Source organism: Palaemon carinicauda, chromosome 3 (assembly GCF_036898095.1).
Source record: "Palaemon carinicauda isolate YSFRI2023 chromosome 3, ASM3689809v2, whole genome shotgun sequence".
Taxonomy (NCBI): Eukaryota; Metazoa; Arthropoda; class Malacostraca; order Decapoda; family Palaemonidae; genus Palaemon; species Palaemon carinicauda.
The window spans coordinates 13298610-13319701 of record NC_090727.1 but is presented as its reverse complement, the minus strand read 5'-3'; the positions used below and the strand labels follow the sequence as shown (position 1 = coordinate 13319701).

The following is a 21092-nucleotide window of genomic DNA, read 5'->3' as shown; positions in this document are numbered from 1 at the left end:
ATCTACCTATCTATTTATCTATTTATATTTATTTATATATGTCCGCATTTATTGGGAAGATTTCATGGGATAAATGTCTTATATTCGAATTTTTAAAACGTCTATGAAACATTTCGTATTCATATCCAATATTATGTCCAATAGCCTCAGATAGATGGTTGCTTTACTTTATATATACTTAAACCTTTGTAAGCGTTGCCATATTGCAGGCCCATAGCAAGAACAAGTTATTGACAACAGCAGTTGCATTGAAATATTTTTCTCTTTAGTCTGATAAAGTGTATCATTAGTCTCATGATTAGTTTATAGAAAGAAGCACAATGTAGGGTGTTTATATTACGATTGAATTTTAGGTATATTTTAAGTAAAAGCAGTTATTGATAGATTTATCACAAGTAAGATTATATAAAATAATTTCATCAACGTAACGTCACCATTACTTTTTGCTTGTAAATAATGGAGTTGATACGCATGGTAAATCACAGCATTAGACCTATAAGCCTCTCCAAAAAAATCATTTTATGAGGCATGTGCATATTACTGATCCTTGTGTATACATTAAACAATAGGCGTAGCATTTTAATGAAAGAAAGTCATGAAAATTATAGATCAACATTATCATTAAGTACAACCTCGTTTACAGCATCACAAGTACAAGAAGTGTAGGTATACTCAAAGATACACAGTATATCAGAGATTAGATATTATTCTGTCATACATTCGAAGGCTGGCACGCTAGCCAGGTGCTACATATAACCACTGTGTAAAATCAAACTTTAAAAAAAAAAAAAAATAAAAAAGTCGATTTCCACGAGACCTTTCAAATACAACCCTGGAACGGCTTCACTGGAATTAATACATTTTAGGTTTAACCTTTTAGCACTTCTACCTGTACCTGCTAAATTATTACCTTTATGGAGTTATTCAGTTAGTGTAGGCTGGGGGGGGGGCAAGGTTTATTTTTTAAATACATTGATTCCAGCCAATATCTACAGGAATTATCTACACTAGCTGTGTGTTTGCTCCTAGACAAACGGCGATACAGCAAGGGGAGGCTGAAACTATTATTTATGATAGACTAATTCTAAGGGTACTGGTCACGTTGGTTGTAATGGTCTCGTTGGAATCAGTGAATCTTCAACATGAGCTTCAACCTCCAACTACCTGTACCTGTCAAACTGCCACCTGCGTGTGCTCAGCCACAAGCAGGAACAGGAGGAAGTTTCAGTTTAAAGTACTAAGAAGACAGTTTCAACCAGCATCCTTAGCTCTCTATCTTAGCGGTTTATTTCAATCCATGTTTTTTATTTTGAGCTTCAGCCTACACCTGCTGAATCGCCGTCTGTTAGAGCACAGCCTTAGGTAGGGGGTAAAAATGAACCTGCTCCTCTGCTCCCAATCGTATTACTTAGTCACCCTACTTCACTAAACAGAGCATGAAGAAAGAACAAAAACTAATAGGTTTCATAAAGAGACAATTCCAATACAGAAACCAAAACACTGGACTAACGCTATACACATTACTAGTAAGACCCCATCTAGAATACGGAGTCCAATTTTGATCTCTTAAAGTATTCAGAAGGATATGGATAGACTGGAAGCAGTACAAGCAAGTGCCACCAAACTAGTTTCAACGCTAAGACAATTTGAATATAAACAGAGGATGGAACATTTGAACTTATTTGATCAACAAACTCCACGACCAAGGGGACAGTTAATAGAGGCATTCAGAAGTCTTTAAAGAATGACAAATGTAGATTACAACAATTTATTCACGCTTAGCACAAATCAGTCAAGAAAGTAACGGATGCGAACTGGAATTGAAAGGATACAACACCACTCAGCGTGGCAATTTCTTTACATACAAAATAGCAAATACATGGAACAGACTTCTAGCGGATGTAGTAAACAGTAATAGGATAAACGAGTTCAAGAAAAAGTTGGACAAGATCATAAAAACTCTCTAAATGTTTAAACTAAATCGCTCTACCCAAGAGCAAATGTAGTCTCTCCAGATGGACTTTATTAAAGTCTTTTGAGACATCCAAAAGCCTTGTAACACACTCTCTCTCTCTCTCTCTCTCTCTCTCTCTCTCTCTCTCTCTCTCTCTCTCTCTCTCTCTCTCTCTCTCTCTCTCTCTCTCATAAAATTGGATTGACTTTGGGGATCCTAATCCAGAGTAGCAACACCACTTCCATGTTCGTCTTTCGTTGCCTTTGCCTGAAGAGGAAATTTTATTTGAAACTCGTTGCGGCGTTTAAGAATCCAACAATGTAGACCTTCGCTCTCGAGTTGATAGATATTGTAGAGTATACTGACATCTCAAAGGCATATGAAATTTTTGGATATTATTTGATAAAACTAATTTTTGGAAAAGAATAAGATTAATAATGTACTTATTGATATAAACCTTACTCTTCATTTTAATATTCCTGTAGGAAAAAGCAATGAGCCAAAACTTTAGATGAAATTAAAGGAAGATTAGTAGAGAAATAAGGGTTTTTTTTTTTTAAATTAGTATTGCATTTTTTTCTGTAGGATATAAACCGATTTTTATGTATTAAATTAGAATAGCATACCCAAAACTTGTAAAGTGTGGGAATTAATTTCCTTAGGAAGTTAGATGATCCGAGGTAATTACCTTCAAGTTTGCTAATCTCATTAAGGTCGTCGTCGCATGGCAAGAAGCGCCGCACTTTGCCAGTAAATGGTCCAAGATTTTCGACCTTGTTGACATTACCACCTTACATAAGAAGATTAGCTATATGCTCCTCGCGTTTCCCTCAATGAGTGACTCATATTTTATTTTAGGAATAAATCATATATATATATATATATATACATATATATATATATATATATATATATATATATATATATATATATATATATTATATATATATATATATATATATATATATATATATATATTTATTTATTTATTTACGGATATCTTAGGAATCATATGATCATTATTGAATCATCTCCTGATAGTATTTTAATCATACGATTGTATTTTATTTCCTTTTGAGGGAAACACCAATGTGTTACCTAGATAAGAAATTTTAAGGATTGGTATAAACTCTTATTTGAACACATTTCTTCTCATATTTTCCATCTTTGTTCCAAACAGCAATAATTGGGCATTAAGTTCTGATCAGTGGATGTGTGAAAGGAAATATTACTTTGAGTTATCAATTTACATAATGGTTTCTATCTTTTTTCTATCTTATTGAAATAAAAGTCTTTCTTCGGACTGACAATTGTTTAATAGTTTTTAAACTAAGATAATAATGGATTGTTGAAATGAAGTAACCCTGGAGAAATATCGTTCTATGTTGTCTGCTGGGTCGGCAGATCATACGATGAGAAAGAGACTAGAATTAATAGACTAGGTAAGAACGATGAGTTAGTTCAGTAAGAGCCTGCATGAGTGAACATCACTGAGAAGCCAGAAAATGCTGTCGCTACAGATTTTGCGATCATCTTAGTTTTTATAGGCTTTGGTCCAATGACCTCATCCCTCATAAAATACTAAGATTCTTACAAATCAAACTGTCACAACTAAAGAGGAAACAGCTGGAGGAGTAAACTTCCATTTATTAGCGTTTGTATCATGCAGGTATAGTAGTTATAGATAATCAAGTGATCTGGTAGTGTTTATATTGTGGGGGGCAATAATATATCTACATTCATTGTCAAGCAACTTTTCCCTGTGTATGATTTCCTTTTAAGTACAACGATTTTCACTCTTGTTTGAAAACTTTATATAGATATAAGCTTCTCCTAGAGGAAATCGTTATTCTTTTTTATAAATAAATAATAATTGGTTAATTAAGATATCATCTGTGGTATAAAAGAGGAAAGTAGAGAAAGTAAAACCTACCATCGATTTATTAAGGAAAGAAAAATACTCTGGAGGACAAAGCAAGAGAAAAAACTTTTGAGAGAGAGAGAGAGAGAGAGAGAGAGAGAGAGAGAGAGAGAGAGAGAGAGAGAGAGAGAGAGAGAGAGAGAGAGACCATTAATTTTTCTAGTGTTTTCATGCAGCAACACATTATAGTCTTTTATGACCTATTGCGGAGTTAATATGCTGCAAAATTCCCGCTGCATTACAGTCGTGGATGTCATTCAGAGGCACTCGGGTGTCCAGTCTAAAGGGCATTATCAGAATATACACAGTGGGTTTTAGCATCAGGCTGTGCAAAACATTACGAAAGTTTTAGTTGGATTTAAAAGTTGTGAAGTTCTGCGTTATGGAATACCGCATAGTATTAGGGAAATTTGTGAAAAATCTCTCTACTAGATTTTTTCCCATTCCTTATTAGTAAGCCTTTGGGGCATGGATAAACTTATATATTTATATTTATTCATTTGTGTGCATATATATGTACATATATTTTATATATATGTATGTGTGTATGTATACATATACTTATATATATTTCTATAAATATATGTATGTATATAAATGTTTATATATACAGTATACAGTATGTATGTATATAATTATTTAAAGCTATCAGTGAATCTCTTCACTAATTATAGTAGCTGCAGAAATAACCAAAAGCACATCCTCGTATTTCATCCACGTATTAGATCAAGAATCAAGCCAAAAGCATAAAACATCTCAAGAGTAGTTGCTTTGTATATCTGGATAGAATGTTTACTAGAAACACTCTAAACCAACTGCGCCATTATCTTCGGAATATGATCTGTGAGTCTATGAAAAAATTATCATTTCAGTGAAGGTGAGAGAGATTATCTATGATGTGAATGGAGGATACAAGGGTAGATAATGTCAAGGGTTACAGAGAAAAGAATACACGACAAAACAAAATGGAGGAGAAAGTTAACAAGTAAATGAAGAGTGAGGGTTAAAGAGAAGAATGATATAGGAATGAAAAATACAAATGGAGAGATGCTGTCTGAAAAGATTGCAGCCTTGGGTCAATGGAGTGAATTGTGTTTTCGTGGGATGACACAAAAGAGGTTAAAATGAGAGATGAAATAATTCAATTGTGAATGAGGAAGTTACTGTTGAGGAGTTCAGGGGAAAATAAGAAATTGAAAGAATGAAAGGCACTGACTTTAGATGTGATTCGATTTTGAGTGAGATTATGTGGTACGGAGGTGTAAGTGGTATTTGGCAGCTGACCAAGATTTGTAAGTTTTGTTTAAATAAGATAAAATTTTCCCTTTCCTTTTGTACAAAGGTAGAATATATGAAATAATATAGGAACCATAAGGGTTTTTTATGTGGTGTACCAGGTGCCAGAAGAGGTATAAACTAGATGTTAATTGAGAGGTTAAGATAAATACAAGAATTATAGATAAGGAACGAATAGTGTGAGTTAGAGAGGAAATAGGGGAATGTCGATCAGGTTTTTATAACAAAACAGTTGTGTAAAAATTTAAAATAAATGTATAAGCTGCATGTGGCATATTTGAGTCCAGAGAAGGTATCTAAAGTTTCAAGATAAAAGTGAAGCATGTGTTTGTTTGGCCAAGTCGCTAAAATGGGTCTGAGATGAAGGTGCGGTATGTCTCCATGGCTGTTTGATATTAATCTTAATAGATGGAGTGAAGTTTGCAATAGGAGAAAGGGTATTACTTGTAGGTGCAAAGTTGTAAGATTGGGTGGTTGTTAGTATAGCGTTGAATGGTTTGTGTTGGCATATGATAAAGAAATGATAAGGGAAGTAAAAAGAGAAACTTCGGTTAAGTGAAAGCCTCTCAAAAAGATCGTCAGAGGAGAAATTTGGAGTAAATGCAAGCACGAGTAAGGTTTTGAGTGTAATTTGAAACTAGTTGGAACAGTGATGACTGCCATGGTCAGTGAAAGAATGTAAGCAGTAGACTCGTAAAGGTATTGGAAGAAAATATTTTGAATGATTTGAGTTACAGAATAGGTGAAACAAGGGAGGTGACATTGTGTGTGCAAAATATTCGTAGTAAACTTCGAACATTTGGTAAAGCCAGGGTTTGGAATGAGAGAAGGCATTTTCGGACCAACTGTCGTCGATGGAAGTGAAGTGTGAAAATCATAACAAAAATGGATGCTTTAGAGATCATTTGTAAATGTGTCCGGAGAAGAAAGTGTAAAAATGGTAAAAGGGCTGATGCACATAAAAGGAGAATCAGTGTTTCAAAATATTTCGATGAGAGGACGGGAGGAGGAAGTATAGGTGAAAAGAGTATACCACTCTTAAACATTACGAGAAAGGTGCAGCAGGCCAAGAGAGTGTTTGGTAGATGTGATTTGATTCAAATATATGGCTGTCTACTGCCGTTGAGTGGCCGTTATTGAACCTACTTACCAGGTAGTCTAACTATCTTTTCCCATAGATAAGCTTGATCATGGATTTATTTTCTTTCAATTTTTTTTTTCAATCCTCAGCAGTATGTCTATGAATATACAATTTTGTGTAGGAATTTGAAACGAGAATTTGGTTGGCATATTTAGTTAATTGATTGGTCAATTTTAAGGATAAATATGGTTTCTCGTTATTCTTCAGGCCGCAATGGTTGGTTATTCTAAGAGCAGGGGCTGTAGAAGGGAGCGAAATGTATCTTATGTGTTCTATGCTTTGAAATTAGTTTCTGAAATCAGAAGGCACTCAAGTGTAGTGTATAGTATAGTTTATTTTTTCCTGAGAAAGTTGAAATAATTCTTTACGAAGATTGTTTATAAATTTAATTTGGTCCACTTCAAATTTATTAAACGCTGTTTTCGTAAAACTCTAGAATAAAACAAACAAGCAACTATTTTTTTCAATATCAAAGATCCATTGGGAGTCATATACTTTTCCCCCAAATATTCTGGATTTGAGTGTGATGAAACGTTTCCCGTTTTATGGTAAAAAACATATTCGGAATTTGTGCGAGGTTTAGGCAAAGGGTTTTATCTGCTTAAGATCTCCCTTTATTGTTTTGATATTTGAATATTTCTGATACAATATTCCGTGGCGTTTACGCCCCTCCCTCCACCACATCCCTGGTTTCCCAACTATAACAAACGGCTGGAATCAAGTTCAAAATCCCATGTCCATATGGGAACGTCACAGTTTCGATGTTGATAAAACTTCTGAAGAAAGAAGATTGTGGAAAGGGGTAGAGGTGGAGATGGAGGGTGGGAGAAGAAACTTACGATAGGAAGAGGAAGAGAAGAGAATAAAGAGTAATCCAAGAGGGATAAAAAATCAAATTTAAGTTGGATGAAATGTCCAGAGGTTCACAACTAGTGCTCAGGTTCTTTGAACATAACAGCAACCTCATGTAAAACCTATGGTTAGTGCCCTTGCTGGCATAAGGCCAGCATAATCTAGACCAACCACCAACTGAGAAAAAATAGAAAAAGAAAATGGTAGAGGAATATAAGGATAAAAGTAAAAATCGGGAAATGAATAGAAGAGCAGGGGAATCTCAATCCTCATCTCTAGTGTGACAAATTACCTTTTTGGAATATGAGACGTAAAGAAGGCCCTTCCACCACTTCGTTGGATGGTGATGCAAGAAACGTCCTGGAATCGATTTCTTTGCTGGCATCATGTTTGGTTACTTGATTTCTCTCTTTTCCTTTAGGTTTTCCACTAGGTTTGTTCTTATATTTTCTTTGTGGAAATGTATTTTATCTTTTTTTCGTTTAAGGGTGAAGGATATCTGATATCTAACAAAACAGGTAATACTCTCACTCTCTCTCTCTCTCTCTCTCTCTCTCTCTCTCTCTCTCTCTCTCTCTCTCTCTCTCTCTCTCTCGTCAAGCTAGTGGTATCTATAGTAAACAGGAAATATTGAAATTTCATGTTGTAGGTTTTTATTAGTTATAATAACCACTTGGGATTGGTGTAATTCTCTTAAGCTCCTGATGTATTGATCATATGATTTTTTACCAATATCAATTAATACATTTTTGAAAAATATTTTGTTCGGTATATTTTCCCCTTTGCAGGAGCGTACTTCAGGCTCGATTGGTATTACTTATATGTATTCTTGTCTGCCAGACGATATAAGATAAACAGTGGCACAATGCACTTTTAATATTGGAATGGCAATTCGTTTCTTATTTAGACCTTTGATGTTTCACTGCAACCTACACGAACAACTTCAAATTATATATATATATATATATATATATATATATATATATATATATATATATATGTATGTATATATATATGGAAATTATTTATGTGTAGTGAGGAACAATAATGGGTTGAGCAGTGTGAAGTGACAAAAAAAAAAAAGTTTAGTGATACTGCAAAAAATTACCTATGCTGTTGTAGGTGGTTTAGTCAAGTGGAAAATTAAATTGAAATATGTTAGTGAAAGGTTTGGAAGAATGGGCGCCAGGGAGAGACAGATAAAACTGGATAGATGAAGCGAAAGAGGTACTGGAACAGTAATATGTACTCTATGTATATGTATATGTATATTACGTATGCATATATATATATATATATATATATATATATGTATGTATATATATATATATATATATATATATGTATATATGTATATATACATATATAGTCTATATTGTATATGTAAATATATAGAAATCACGACAGCTGACACGTGATGAGCATAGAATATGTACAGAGCTATGTAAGGAAAAGTTAAAAGACTTGATTGGAGTTGGCACTTTTGTCTTATCTGTAATACCATGGAAATCATAACGTGGCTATAATACACACACGCGCGCATATATATGTCCCATTACAACGGATAATGAGACATCGGAACATGGTTTTTATTTTTCACTTTATTACAAAAAGGTTTGTGAATACACTTGTACACAGCCGATACTCTCAGGTAAGTACCTTGTCTAATGATCGCTGGAATGGTACTGACTAACCCTCGACAAGTAAGATGCAATTTTGCTCTATCAATATCCTGAATTGTTAGGGTTTGTGGAATTCTCCACTGTGATGTAAATATACTGTCAAACACATCACCTCATGAGACTAGGGTCATGTCACATATAACAGTTCCAGTGATCGCTCTCTCTAGTCTATGATATATGGAGGACACTCCAACCCGGAATAGGGCATGGCATGTATCTTTCCCTGGAAAGGAATGGGTACCTTATAAGGCCTTGACCTGATCGGCTCCGCCTGCCCAGTTTCAATGCTAAAGGGAAATTGATTAATCCTCCCGGGTGGCTCGTCTCCAATTGCAATTAGATCTGAATAATTATTAACAATGTTACTGACTACAGGTTGATATTCTGGCAGACATAGTTTTCGCTCTTACATAATTAAGTTCTGAGTGTGTTTGTCTGTGCGGGCTAGAGTTGTGGCTCCCAAGATCCCATTATAAGCAATTTCACATGACTAATTCACACACAGAATCACTTCCTAACACAACTCTTTTTATTTGACAAATTAAATATCGTTATATTAGCTCTGTTCTCTTTTATTTCTGACAAGCCCTCTAAGACTATGTGTGCCCAATTGTCATGGGGTTTAACAACGATCTTGGTTCCTTCCAGAAGAGGCTGACACTGGGTCACTGATATGCTCGTAAATGTCTGGGCGGGCAATACTTCTCCTCTTTCAGGTACAGCTGTTACCTTACTTAATTGTACCTCCTTTCCCGCACAAGCAGTTACTCTCTCATGACTTTCCATCGGCAAAATGCACCTTCCTGCTTTTACTGTTATACTATCTTTTTCCCCACAAATGCATATTTTATTACTAATGACAAAATCCACCCCTAGTATAGCCTCGATTCCTGGAATTCCCAAGGTGGACAAGACAAAAAAATCATGTGTAAACTTCATAGATCCCACCTTAAAGTTGATGATCGTTGTATGGCTTGCGTGTAGTTTATTTCCTCCTGGCGTGTCAAGGATGATGGATGCTGCTTACTGTAGTGGGTTTGAGGAGAATCTTTTTTCAATCAGCAAAACGCTGGCTGCTGTGTCGATCAGTGCTCGAATGGACTTATCTGGTAGGTCAGTCGTAACTGCTAACATTCCTAGCTGCCCAGTAGGATATATGGGGCCCGTGCCAACGACCTCGCTTGCAATACCGCTGCCCCTGCTCCTGTCCGTAGTGCTGCGGGGGTGAGGTCTGGGGTACCGATGTAGGTCCTAGTGCCTGCCCTACCGAGTCCGTCGTAGTCACTCTCACTGCTGCCTCGGCTGCTGCTTCTGATTTCATGTGGGGGGGGGGGTGTTCGATCTCCCTTGTCCCCCCCTTCCTCTGTTTCCCTTTCCTTGGATGTTGGGCGGGGGTTGGTGTGCGTATGCCACAGCCCACCCACCCCTCCTCGATGTTTTTTGCTGGGCACTCTCAAGATAGATGACCGTAGGCCTGACAAGTGTAATAGCAGGGGGATCCTTAGGTGGGGCACTCCACTCGTTAGTGCTCTCTCACCCATGGTGCCAACATCTGAAGACTTCTCACCTGCTGACTGCATTCTCCCCTCTCCCGGTTTTGGGGGTTGGTGATTGCCTCTCATGGCTGCCACCTTCTCGGAATCGCGGCATTTATTTTCAGTCAATTTTTCTTCTGGCAAAGTGTCTAGAATGTTTTGTATCGCCATCACTACGTCTACTAACGAGCGATTTTCATCGAACAAATAACCAAATAAATACTGGTTTACTAATCTGCGAATATGTTTACTGGCAATTGCTTTTTTATCACCATCTGGGAGATTGGCACTCTGGGTAGCAAACGAATCACAATCCCGAAAAATGTGAGTTGCAAAACTATGAACGGATTCACCTTTTCGAATTTTGAGTTTGAAATTTTCTTTTATGTCCCCTTTTCTCGCCTTGTTTCAATTAAACATCCTTTTATTTCAGTATAAATTCTTAAACTGTCATGTGGCCAACACATTACCTCCATTGCTGGAGCATCTTTCATCAACCTATTAACTTGAATTGCCTTTTCTCTTTATTACCACCCATATGTGGCTACTTCAAAGTCTCTCAAAAACACTTCGATCGATTGAAACCCTTCATTAGGCCGCTGATCATCAAAAGGCTTAACACTTGCCTATGGTTGTGATAGTTTTCGAACTACAACGTTTAGCGTATCTTAACTCGGCTGTGCAGGTGTACTTTCACTTTTGTGCGTTTGAACTTCGTTCATGTACGTTTGATATGCTGTGGTTGCGCGCCGCTCCTCTTCTCGTTCAACTAAAAATCTGTTCATTAACTCAGCTATGTTATCTAACTTATTTTTTAGGTCCTGCGTTCGTTGTTCATCGACATCACTATAACCAACTGCTCCTTTGTTTTCATCTCCGCAGTAGCAGTGTCTGCTATGTTAGTTCTCACGTATCTAGGCATCTTGAACTTTTATTTTACCGGCTCAAAGAATAACTTCGCTCACAGCATATGCAAACAGATGTATTTGTACACCTGACACCAATATGCCCCATGTCAAGGGATAATGAGACATAGGAACATGGGCTTTTTTCACTTTATTACTAAAAGGTTTGTGAATACACTTGTACACAGCCGATTCTCTCAGGTAAGTACCTTGTCTAATGATCACTCGCATGGTACTGACTAATCCTGGACAAGTAAGATACAACTTTGCTCAATCAATATGCTGAATTGTAAGGTTTTGTGGAATTCTCCACTGTGATGGAAATGTACTGTCAAACACAACACATTATGAGCCTAGGGGCATGTCATGTATAACAAGAGTTCAGTGATTGCACCCTCCAATTTGACACTCATAGTACCCTTAAAAGGGTCATTAATCTCGTTGTATAAAACACATATTTTGCGTACAAGGATTAGGATGCGCGCGCGCACACACACACACACACATATATATATATATATATATATGTATATATATATATATATATATGTATATATATATATGTATATATATATATATATATATATATATATATATATATCAACAACAAATGCAGCCATTTCTAGTGTAATGCAGGACACAGACCTCACAAATGTCAATTCATGTCTGGGTATTGGCCAGTTTTCATCACGCTGGCCATTGCAGATTGGTGATGATGGGAAGGTTTCGTCTGATCGCTCACGCCAAAACAATCTATCATCTGCGGCCCTGATCATTTCGATATGAAAACCCTTTTACCACGTTAAGGTGAACCCAATATATATATATATATATATATATATATATATATATATATATATATATATATATATATATATATATATGGGTTCACTTTAACGTGGTAAAAGGGTTTATGTGTAGGCAAAGACAAAATGAACCGTAACCAGAGAGAAGGATCCAATGTAGTACTGTTTGGCCAGTCAAAAGATGCCGTAACTTTCTAGTGGTAGTATATATATATATATATATATATATATATATATATATATATATATATATATATATATATAGTGGTAGTATATATATATATATATATATATATACTACCACTAGAAAGTTACGGCATCTTTTGACTAGCCAAACAGTACTACATTGGATCCTTCTCTCTGGTTACGGTTCATTTTGTCTTTGCCTACACATAAACCGAATAGTCTGGCCTATTCTTTACATATTCTCCTCTGTCCTCATAAACCTGACAACACTGAGATTACCAAACAATACTTCTTCAAGCAAGATGTTATTGCACAGCAATTGTTCAGTAGCCACTTTCCTCTTGCTAAGGGTTGAAGAGACTCTTTAGCTATGGTAAGCAGCTCTTCTAGGAGAAGGACACTCCAAAATCAAACCATTGTTCTCTAGTCTTGGGTAGTGCCAAAGCCTCTGTACCATGGCCTTCCACTGTCTTGGGTCAGAGTTCTCTTGCTTGAGGGTACACTCGGGCACAATATTCTATCTAATTTCTCTTCCTCTTGTTTTGTTAAAGTTTATATAGTTTATATAGGAGTTATTTTAATGTTACTATTCTAGAAATATTTTATTTTTCCTTGTTTTCTTTCCTCACTGGGCTATTTTCCCTGTTGGAGCCCCGTGGGCTTATAGCATCCTGCTTTTCCAACTAGGGTTGTAGCTTAGCAAGTAATAATAATGATAATGATGATAATAATATATATATATATATATATATATATATATATATATATATATATATATATATATATGTATAATATATAGCCTTTATAATTCATATGTAATATATATGTCTGTGTATATATATATATATATATATATATATACACACACAAATATAGTGTATGTGTTCTGTGATTCGTTGTTTAAAATAGACCCAGTGGAAGCTCTTTACCCTACAAAGGGGTTAGATTTCAAGAAGGGACAAGACAGTTGCACATGAAAATCCGTCAATCTCTCTTCTAATCCTCCTAGATCCACAGCTTCTCTTTTTTTTCCCTTTCTAATCAGTTAAATTGTCTCTTTTCATGCGCATCAAGACTCTATCCATAAATATACCATAGAATACAGAGGACTAGTATGAATCAACTATATATTTTATGACAAGATTTTGTTAATCTCTTTAATGGTCATTTGTTTGCATACTGGATGTAGATTCTGTATTTCTATATTAAATATCGTAACCACGTTTGGATAACGTTGCGTCATCATTACAAAGAAATGAGTAGGATAGAAATATTATCTAGCAGTTTTCATCTATCACATCAGCAACCTTATTCCTCTTATTTTATCTAATGGAATGCAGCCAGGAACAACGCCCGAGCGTTTTATGCTCACGATCTGCGTTCTGCTTTAACCTGTGAATTCTTTTTATAGCTCTTCATTCTGTCCGAATCCGACGAAGTGATTCAGTTTGGGAATGGAATGACAATAGAAGGGAAAGGGGAACCAGAGAATAAAAATAAACTTCAGCTGGTCATTCAAAGATATCGATTCTTCAGGATATATCTTTGTAGGAGCAAAAATATTTTTTTTTTCCTTTTTTGATGACTTATTGTTACTGTAGATAAAATTTTCTGTCCGTCCGTCCGTCCGTCCGTCGATTTGCCTGTTCGTCTGTCTGTCCATTATTTCGTGTCCTATTTACCCTATTCATTACTATTGGTCTTGCACTGTTGAATGGATACTGTTCAAACTTTGGCTTATATGACACGTCAGATATTGGGGGATACCCATATGCAAAAATACTTAGTCTTGAATTTGAACTCTATGGTGGTGTTAAGCAAAAGTTAGAGAAATTTTGGGTGCAATTTCGGAAATACACCAATTTATGTAGAACCAGAGAAAGAGAAAGAAAGACAAAGACAGAAGGAAGGAGTTGGAGCTGGATTGGAGAAAGAAGGAAAGCCGGTGGTGATCTGTGGAGATATTGTTTAAGTTGGGGAATCAGTTTATAACCTGTTGCCCTCCCCAATCTACCCTTTCTTGTTATGTTGAGTTTAGTAAGTAGTGTCATTGTCCTTGATATCAATTGTCTCCCTTAGGATCTTTTAATACATAATATTATGTTTTTTTTTTTTTATTGCGATCAGTTACATACGTTTAATAAATGACTAATTGTTAATTGATATTGTCTTCGTTATTAATATAAGTTTTATTACATATTATATTTCCTTTTCAGTATTTTGATAAATTCTATTTTCTTGCAACTATTCTTAGCTCTCTCTCCCTCAGTCGTTATTTTTTGGGGTTAGATTCCTGTTACCTCTTCCCTTGCTAACATTATTTTTTGGGGGGTTAGATTCCTGTTACCTCTTCCCTTGCTAACATTATTTGTTCTTCCCCTTTTAATGACATTTAGACAGAAAATAGAATTAAGAAGTAATATGGATCATGAAACCGATAGATTTATAACTGTCCCATTTTCACTGGAATTTAGGGAGTCGAAGTCAACACATTCGATCAGTGAAGTGTGGCAGGGTCTAAGATTAAGCCACTTATCGTATGATTGATCAAGTACATTAAAATGTTGATTTGCATTTTCATGGTTTGGATTTTGTGATTGTTTAAAGTATAGTTCACAGCCAATAGCCATTCATTAAGAAACATAATGGATTAATAGTTATATGCACCACTTCTATGTTTAGATGCTAACTACTGATTAACAAAATGAAAGAATCCTTTTTATCATACGACCTTACCGGCAAGAAAAACAGCACACTTCTTCATGTGGAATTGTGGGGTAATGTAATGCCCTTGAAGGCCTCCTTCCCTCCAAAGATACTTATAATATGTAAATTAACAATAAAACAAACGCTGGTCTGATCAACAAGGAGAAATGAATGTCTACTTTGGGTGTATGAATAACGCATGAAGTTCGGAAGTGCCAAGTTCTCGGTTATTATTGTTTCTCGCTTATGGAGGTTACAATAAAAATGAGAAGAGAGAGAGAGAGAGAGAGAGAGAGAGAGAGAGAGAGAGAGAGAGATATGAGGATGTGATGATGATGATATACAGATAGATGGATAGATATTCGTGCTGTGAACACATCCTTGAGGACAAAGAGAAAGGCAATTTCTACCACACATGTTTCCTATCTACAGTTCCTGTTTCTTTGTCTAGCCATTTGTTCGACCCGTTTAGGCTAATTTGCCTAAGAAGTTATCTAGATTAGCTGAAGCTTCGAGTATGTCCCTAGAGTTCTGAATTATAATTCACGAGTGATATTTATCTCTACACGTATTCCATGGGTTTCCTCTTATATACTGTACACTTTCTTCATTTACACCTGGGAAAAGAGAGAGGGAGAGTATGAATTGTTTTTAGATTTCTCCATTGTACTTCATTAATTGCTATATAGAAATTAACACATATTCTGGCTGTTCCTAAGGCTTTTTTGTCTTTTTGGTATTCACTTTAGTGCTTCATGATGCCTGAAGATACCTCGGAGTCATAGATGTTAAAATAAAATTGGAAGCTGACCAGAGCAGCATTAAAAGAGCTCTCTCTCTCTCTCTCTCTCTCTCTCTCTCTCTCTCTCTCTCTCTCTCTCTCTCTCTCATACACACACACCTACATACACACCTGCCATATGTGTGTGATATTTTGCCACATCTCAGTATTATTCAGGATTATTTTTTTTTAAGATCAACCTAATAATTTTTTTTTTCTTCAATCAAGGTGTGTTATGTAGCCAATCTGATAACGTTCATTTAAACAGTTATAAAATGAGGTTCATGCCATTAATGGAAAGATCCTAATTCTAAATAGTTAAGCTACTCAATGTATAAACTAATATAGTTATGCATCTTTCACATATTTTACACCTTCATAATTGTATCGCCTAAAATTTCCAATATTTGCAGCTTATTTTTAGCAGTTATTATAAATAACTTAGTGGATCTCCCACAATATTAAATGTATCCATGTCTTTGTGAAAATTTCTATAATACTTCTATGACTTTTGGCTTATTGGTTGAGCAACTTATGTGAGCTTGCCGTATTATCCCCTCGCCTTTATGCTCGCCGGTGAAATGAGATGCTGTGGAGTTGTTATTGCTATTTGGTTTGAATACAACCTCTTTAATGTCCCAGTACTGTTTGGAAACTGTAAGTCCTGAATAGAAAGAACGATTTATAAAATTATTTTATGTAATACATTATTTTTTATAATGCTTAGTAATTGGCCCTTTGTATAAGTGTTATCAGAATTAATATGAGCCTTTTCCTACTAATGAGGGGATTTGCATTAATGAGGTGTCATACTTAATAGAAATTAGTCATGGTTGTTGAAGGGTCAATGTTTTCCGTCCATTTGTATGCTTATTTTATTTTGTGTGTATAAGATTCTGAGCATTACACACGCACACACTATATATATATATACATACATATATATATATATATATATATATGTGTGTGTGTGTGCGTGTGTGAGAGAGAGAGAGAGAGAGAGAGAGAGAGAGAGAGAGAGAGAGAGAGAGAGAGAGAGAGAGAGCTCAGGAAAGTATGAATATGTGTAATATATAATAGCGTTCAAAGTTCATGAAGAGGTGAACCTCAAGTAAACAGGGGCGAGAGTATGAAGACTTGTGTTCTATCGAAACTGTTCTGAATCTCTCTCTCTCTCTCTCTCTCTCTCTCTCTCTCTCTCTCTCTCTCTCTCTCTCTCTCTCTCTTCTTTTTTTTTTTTTTATCCATTAGCCTTTGTGCTCACCGGGGATTTGACATTCTATGCATTTTTACTATTAATTTGAATACACCATCTTTAATATCTCAGTGCTGTTGGGAAACTATCAAATAATCATACGTTTTATTCAAGTTCTGAACAGTAAGTGGGATTTGCAAAAGATTTTTTGTGGTAATGATTTTGGGTGATACCTTGTAATTGATTTGAACGTGTTTGTTCTAATTAGGGTAATTGCATTTAATGAGGCCTAATGATTTGAAATGCATGCTAATTATTTGTTGCTGGTAACATGATTCTGATCATTGTTTTGCTGATTATGGAAATTAGTCATGACGATCAGTAGGTTTTCGTTGTGTGACACCACGCGAGAGGTACGCACACATACATTATATATATATATATATATATATATGTGTGTGTGTGTGTGTGTGTGTATTTGTGTGTGTGTGTTCGAAGTTCTTAAAGATCTGATCTCTTTTATCAACGAGAGCGAAAGCATTGGGAATGTCGTTAAAAAAAAAAAAAAAAAAAAAAAGACCTTTGGTTTACAAGATCTCGGAATTTGTGTCTCCTTGAATATTAACTGAAACGTTTGAAGCTTTTCAATGGTAAAATTAGTGTAGCAGTGAATAAAAATGATACGATTAAAAGTCATGAAACGAATATACTTGTATTTGTTTCTTAAATTTCTCAGAGGAAATATGTTATAATTACACAACTTCGTAACAATTACTGTAGGTATTTATAACTCCTTTTCATCGTGTTTTCATTAATATTGAGATAATTTGATATTATAAAATTTCATTTTGTTACAATTCAATGTAGGTTTTAGATTTCCTATTCTCTTTTCTTTGTAATGTCGATATCATCATCCAATGGGAGCCCCATGAATTCTTAATTGTTATGGGCCACACTTTTAAGGAAATGTTAGCGGTGTATCAACAAATAGTTGCATATAGCCAACAACAAGGATGAAATATTTACAAAAATTATATTCCAGCGGCTAAAATTTAGGGAGAAAATTGTCTAGTGGAGCAATATAAACCAGAGCAAAGGAAAAATGAATTGCCATTAATAAGAAATTCATTCAACATTAAAATGTCAGAATCTCATCAACGAATACTAAAATGTAAACGTGCCAGTCTTGATAATTAAAATGCTGGAGCAAATGATAAATCCAAGTCTATAAAAACATATCAAGGCACCATTGGGGCAAAAAGTATCTGGGAAATAGACATTGCTTGTTATGGAGTGTTAACACAGCACTCCAATAAGTTGAGGTAGAAGTAAACAACAAGACTCATGTCCAAACGATACATGTACCCAGGATAACATGCGTAATTATAGCCCAAAATGACTGGATGACTAAGTATTTTAAAATGTCATGCAAATATTCACACAAAAAGAAGAAGAAGAAAAAAAAAATAGTTTTATGGCAGTCAGACCTCGCCAGCAGATACTATGTATGTACTATGACTATATACTGATAAGATAACATTAGTGCTCTCAAAGGTTGATACCATATTACATAAAATTAATCTAATTACGGCTATGATAATATTACTAGGAATTTAAAACCTTAACACACCATCTTCAGTCAATATTGGTAGAGATATACAATGGCTATTCGTGCACATTGCAGAGCTCAATATACATGTGTATAAGTCAACTGAATATCAAGTTTTTTCATGAAATGTAAGCGCACTATTAATCTTGTAGATGTAGGATTGATTGAGTATAATCTGTTCTATAAATGAAACAATAATCACGAATTCATGCAATAAGGCGTAGTAAATGGATTTAATGGAATTTTGCCTTTTGAAGAAAAAAATGACGTCTTCCTACTATCAAATTTTCTTTTGATATAACAAAAATAGTATAAAAATCATTTAAACTCCCGATTATACTTTTTCACCTAGTGTGCTCTGGGGGCAGCCATCATGACGATTGTAGTCCAACTCGTCCCATCGCCAAGTCGGCCCATTGTGACTACCAACTCGGTCCATTGTCATCTCGGCCCACTACCAGCTCGGCCCTCTATATACCAACTCGGCCCACATCCAAATTTATCTTATTAAAGCTATTTTATATCATTATATTGTGTGTTATTTTCTTTTATTATGTTTTGTTCTATTTCGAGATCAGACCTGAGAAAAGTCTCGTTTATCTCTTTCCAAGTAACTTTGTAAATAAATCTCCGAGGTAAGTAAAAACAGTTTGAAGATAGAAAGAGTAGTCTTTATAAATAATATAATGATAAAAAGTAAAACACATTGCTAAATAAATCTCTGAGGTAAGTAAAAACAGTTTGAAAATAGAAAGAGTAGTCTTTGTTAAATAATATAATAATAAAAATAAAGCACATTGCTAAAAGCTTCTAAAAATAATAATGTACATATTACGAAACATAGACAGCAATATGATGAGAAACTGCCTTCAGTAATTGTCTGGCCGATCTTTCATTATTATTATATTTGTCCCATAGTTTTACAAGTTGGCCGTGATGTTTATTATACTTATGTTGCTGCTTTCTCAAAACCTTCCCTTCTGACAGCAGCCGCACCTGTAAATTAACTATGTTTGCCTCATCATGTAGGAGCTTTAAAAGTAAATAAAAATTTAAGTTTCCTTTCCTTGCCTTTAAGTTTATTCTGTTATGCCATCCCTCAACATCATTATTTGTTCTGATGCTCCGACCGAAGACGCACCACGTGTGAGGAGGCCATATTGCAGAATTGATCCACGTCTTTTTCACGTAATTTAAAAGGCTTATGAGTTCATTCACCCCTGCAGCTTTCCTATAAAACCTGATAAAAAGCTCTTCTATATGTTCCTGGGGGGTATATGGGAGCGACAACAACTGCCTTAAAAACTTGTAAGTGCCGACGTCGTTTGTGTAAGAACTTTGAAGGCCTAATTCTTGCACTTTCCTCCATACAGCCTGGCCCCAGTGGAAAGCACAACCATGGATCGTAACATTTGGTAAAATGTCGGGAATAGCACGCCATACACTGCCTTCAAAGTCAATTAAAACTTCTTCAACTTTAAGGGCATGCCCACCTATCAGTTCTCTTATTTCACAAAGAACTTTTTTGTAGTCTCTGCGCCTTTTTCCTGACATAAGCTCAAAAAAAAGGGGAACTGGTGTAAATGGTTTGCGTACTATTTTAAAAGTAGCATCAGCATACCATTGCTTCGCTTTACATCGTAACTTAAGTTGATCATCTGTGACAAATATCAAATGCCGTCTTTTTCCGACAGTAATGTCCCGTTGCAAAAAGTGTTCAGGAATGTGGGCATCGCTAATTTCGAAATCGAGGTCTTGCGGTTCTCGTGGTCGATTTGCCTTCCGTTTACGATTTGAGGGAGACATTACCATTGGCGTAGGATCCTCAATTGAAGAAGCACCACTGATATTTGACACTCCACCTTCAAATGAATCTAGACTCTCGGTATTCACATTACTCATTGCCACTGCATCCTCAAAATATTCCGTGTTTGCGCTCGAAACTACACAAGTTTCCCCCGGACTCTGATTTTCTTCAATACACATGTGACACATCACCTTCTTTAACAGCAGCCCTGTATTGCTCCCGGGTGATCCCACTTCCACAGGTCCGATGCTGCCAGTAGCTACATCCATCACATTGCAGTGCTTCCTGTCATATGTAAAGAACACGTTACACATGACATTGTGAGTACAAAGTTAATATATGACATTTCCTTCTTACTGTCCACAAACACCTAACAATTGTCTCAGAGTAAGTGACGGAAAGTGGGGAAATAGAAATAGTGAAGTAACCTGACCGTTGGACTATTCTGGGATAGAGCAGAGTCGTATGTTTTGTTCGTGTTGGACACAAGAGAAACGAGAAAAGGGATAATTGCAATTGTGCAAAATACCTTAGTTATGTTTTCGAGTTTCATGTTATTTTTTTACCTTCGGTGGGGGGGGGGGGGAGCGTTGTTGTGACGAAATATACCGAAAGGAATTTGCGTTAAATTTGATACTGATAATTATATCATTTTCTTATTGTAATGTTAGATTATACATTTTTCCTCCTTACCTTTATTTGTAATTATGATAAAA

The 21092-nt window shown here is 35.5% G+C and overlaps 2 protein-coding genes across 3 annotated transcripts in view; one reads left to right on the top strand and one right to left on the bottom strand.

The window, feature by feature from the left end:
• The window catches only part of LOC137638204 (uncharacterized), a 986676-nt gene that overhangs the window by 495193 nt on the left and 470391 nt on the right, over positions 1-21092 (top strand). The gene's annotated exons all lie outside the window — the stretch shown is intronic.
• LOC137630741 (uncharacterized) lies at positions 19401-20645 on the bottom strand. The gene has a single exon (XM_068362352.1). The coding sequence runs from the start codon at positions 20643-20645 to the stop codon at positions 19401-19403; it is 1245 nt and encodes a 414-aa protein (XP_068218453.1).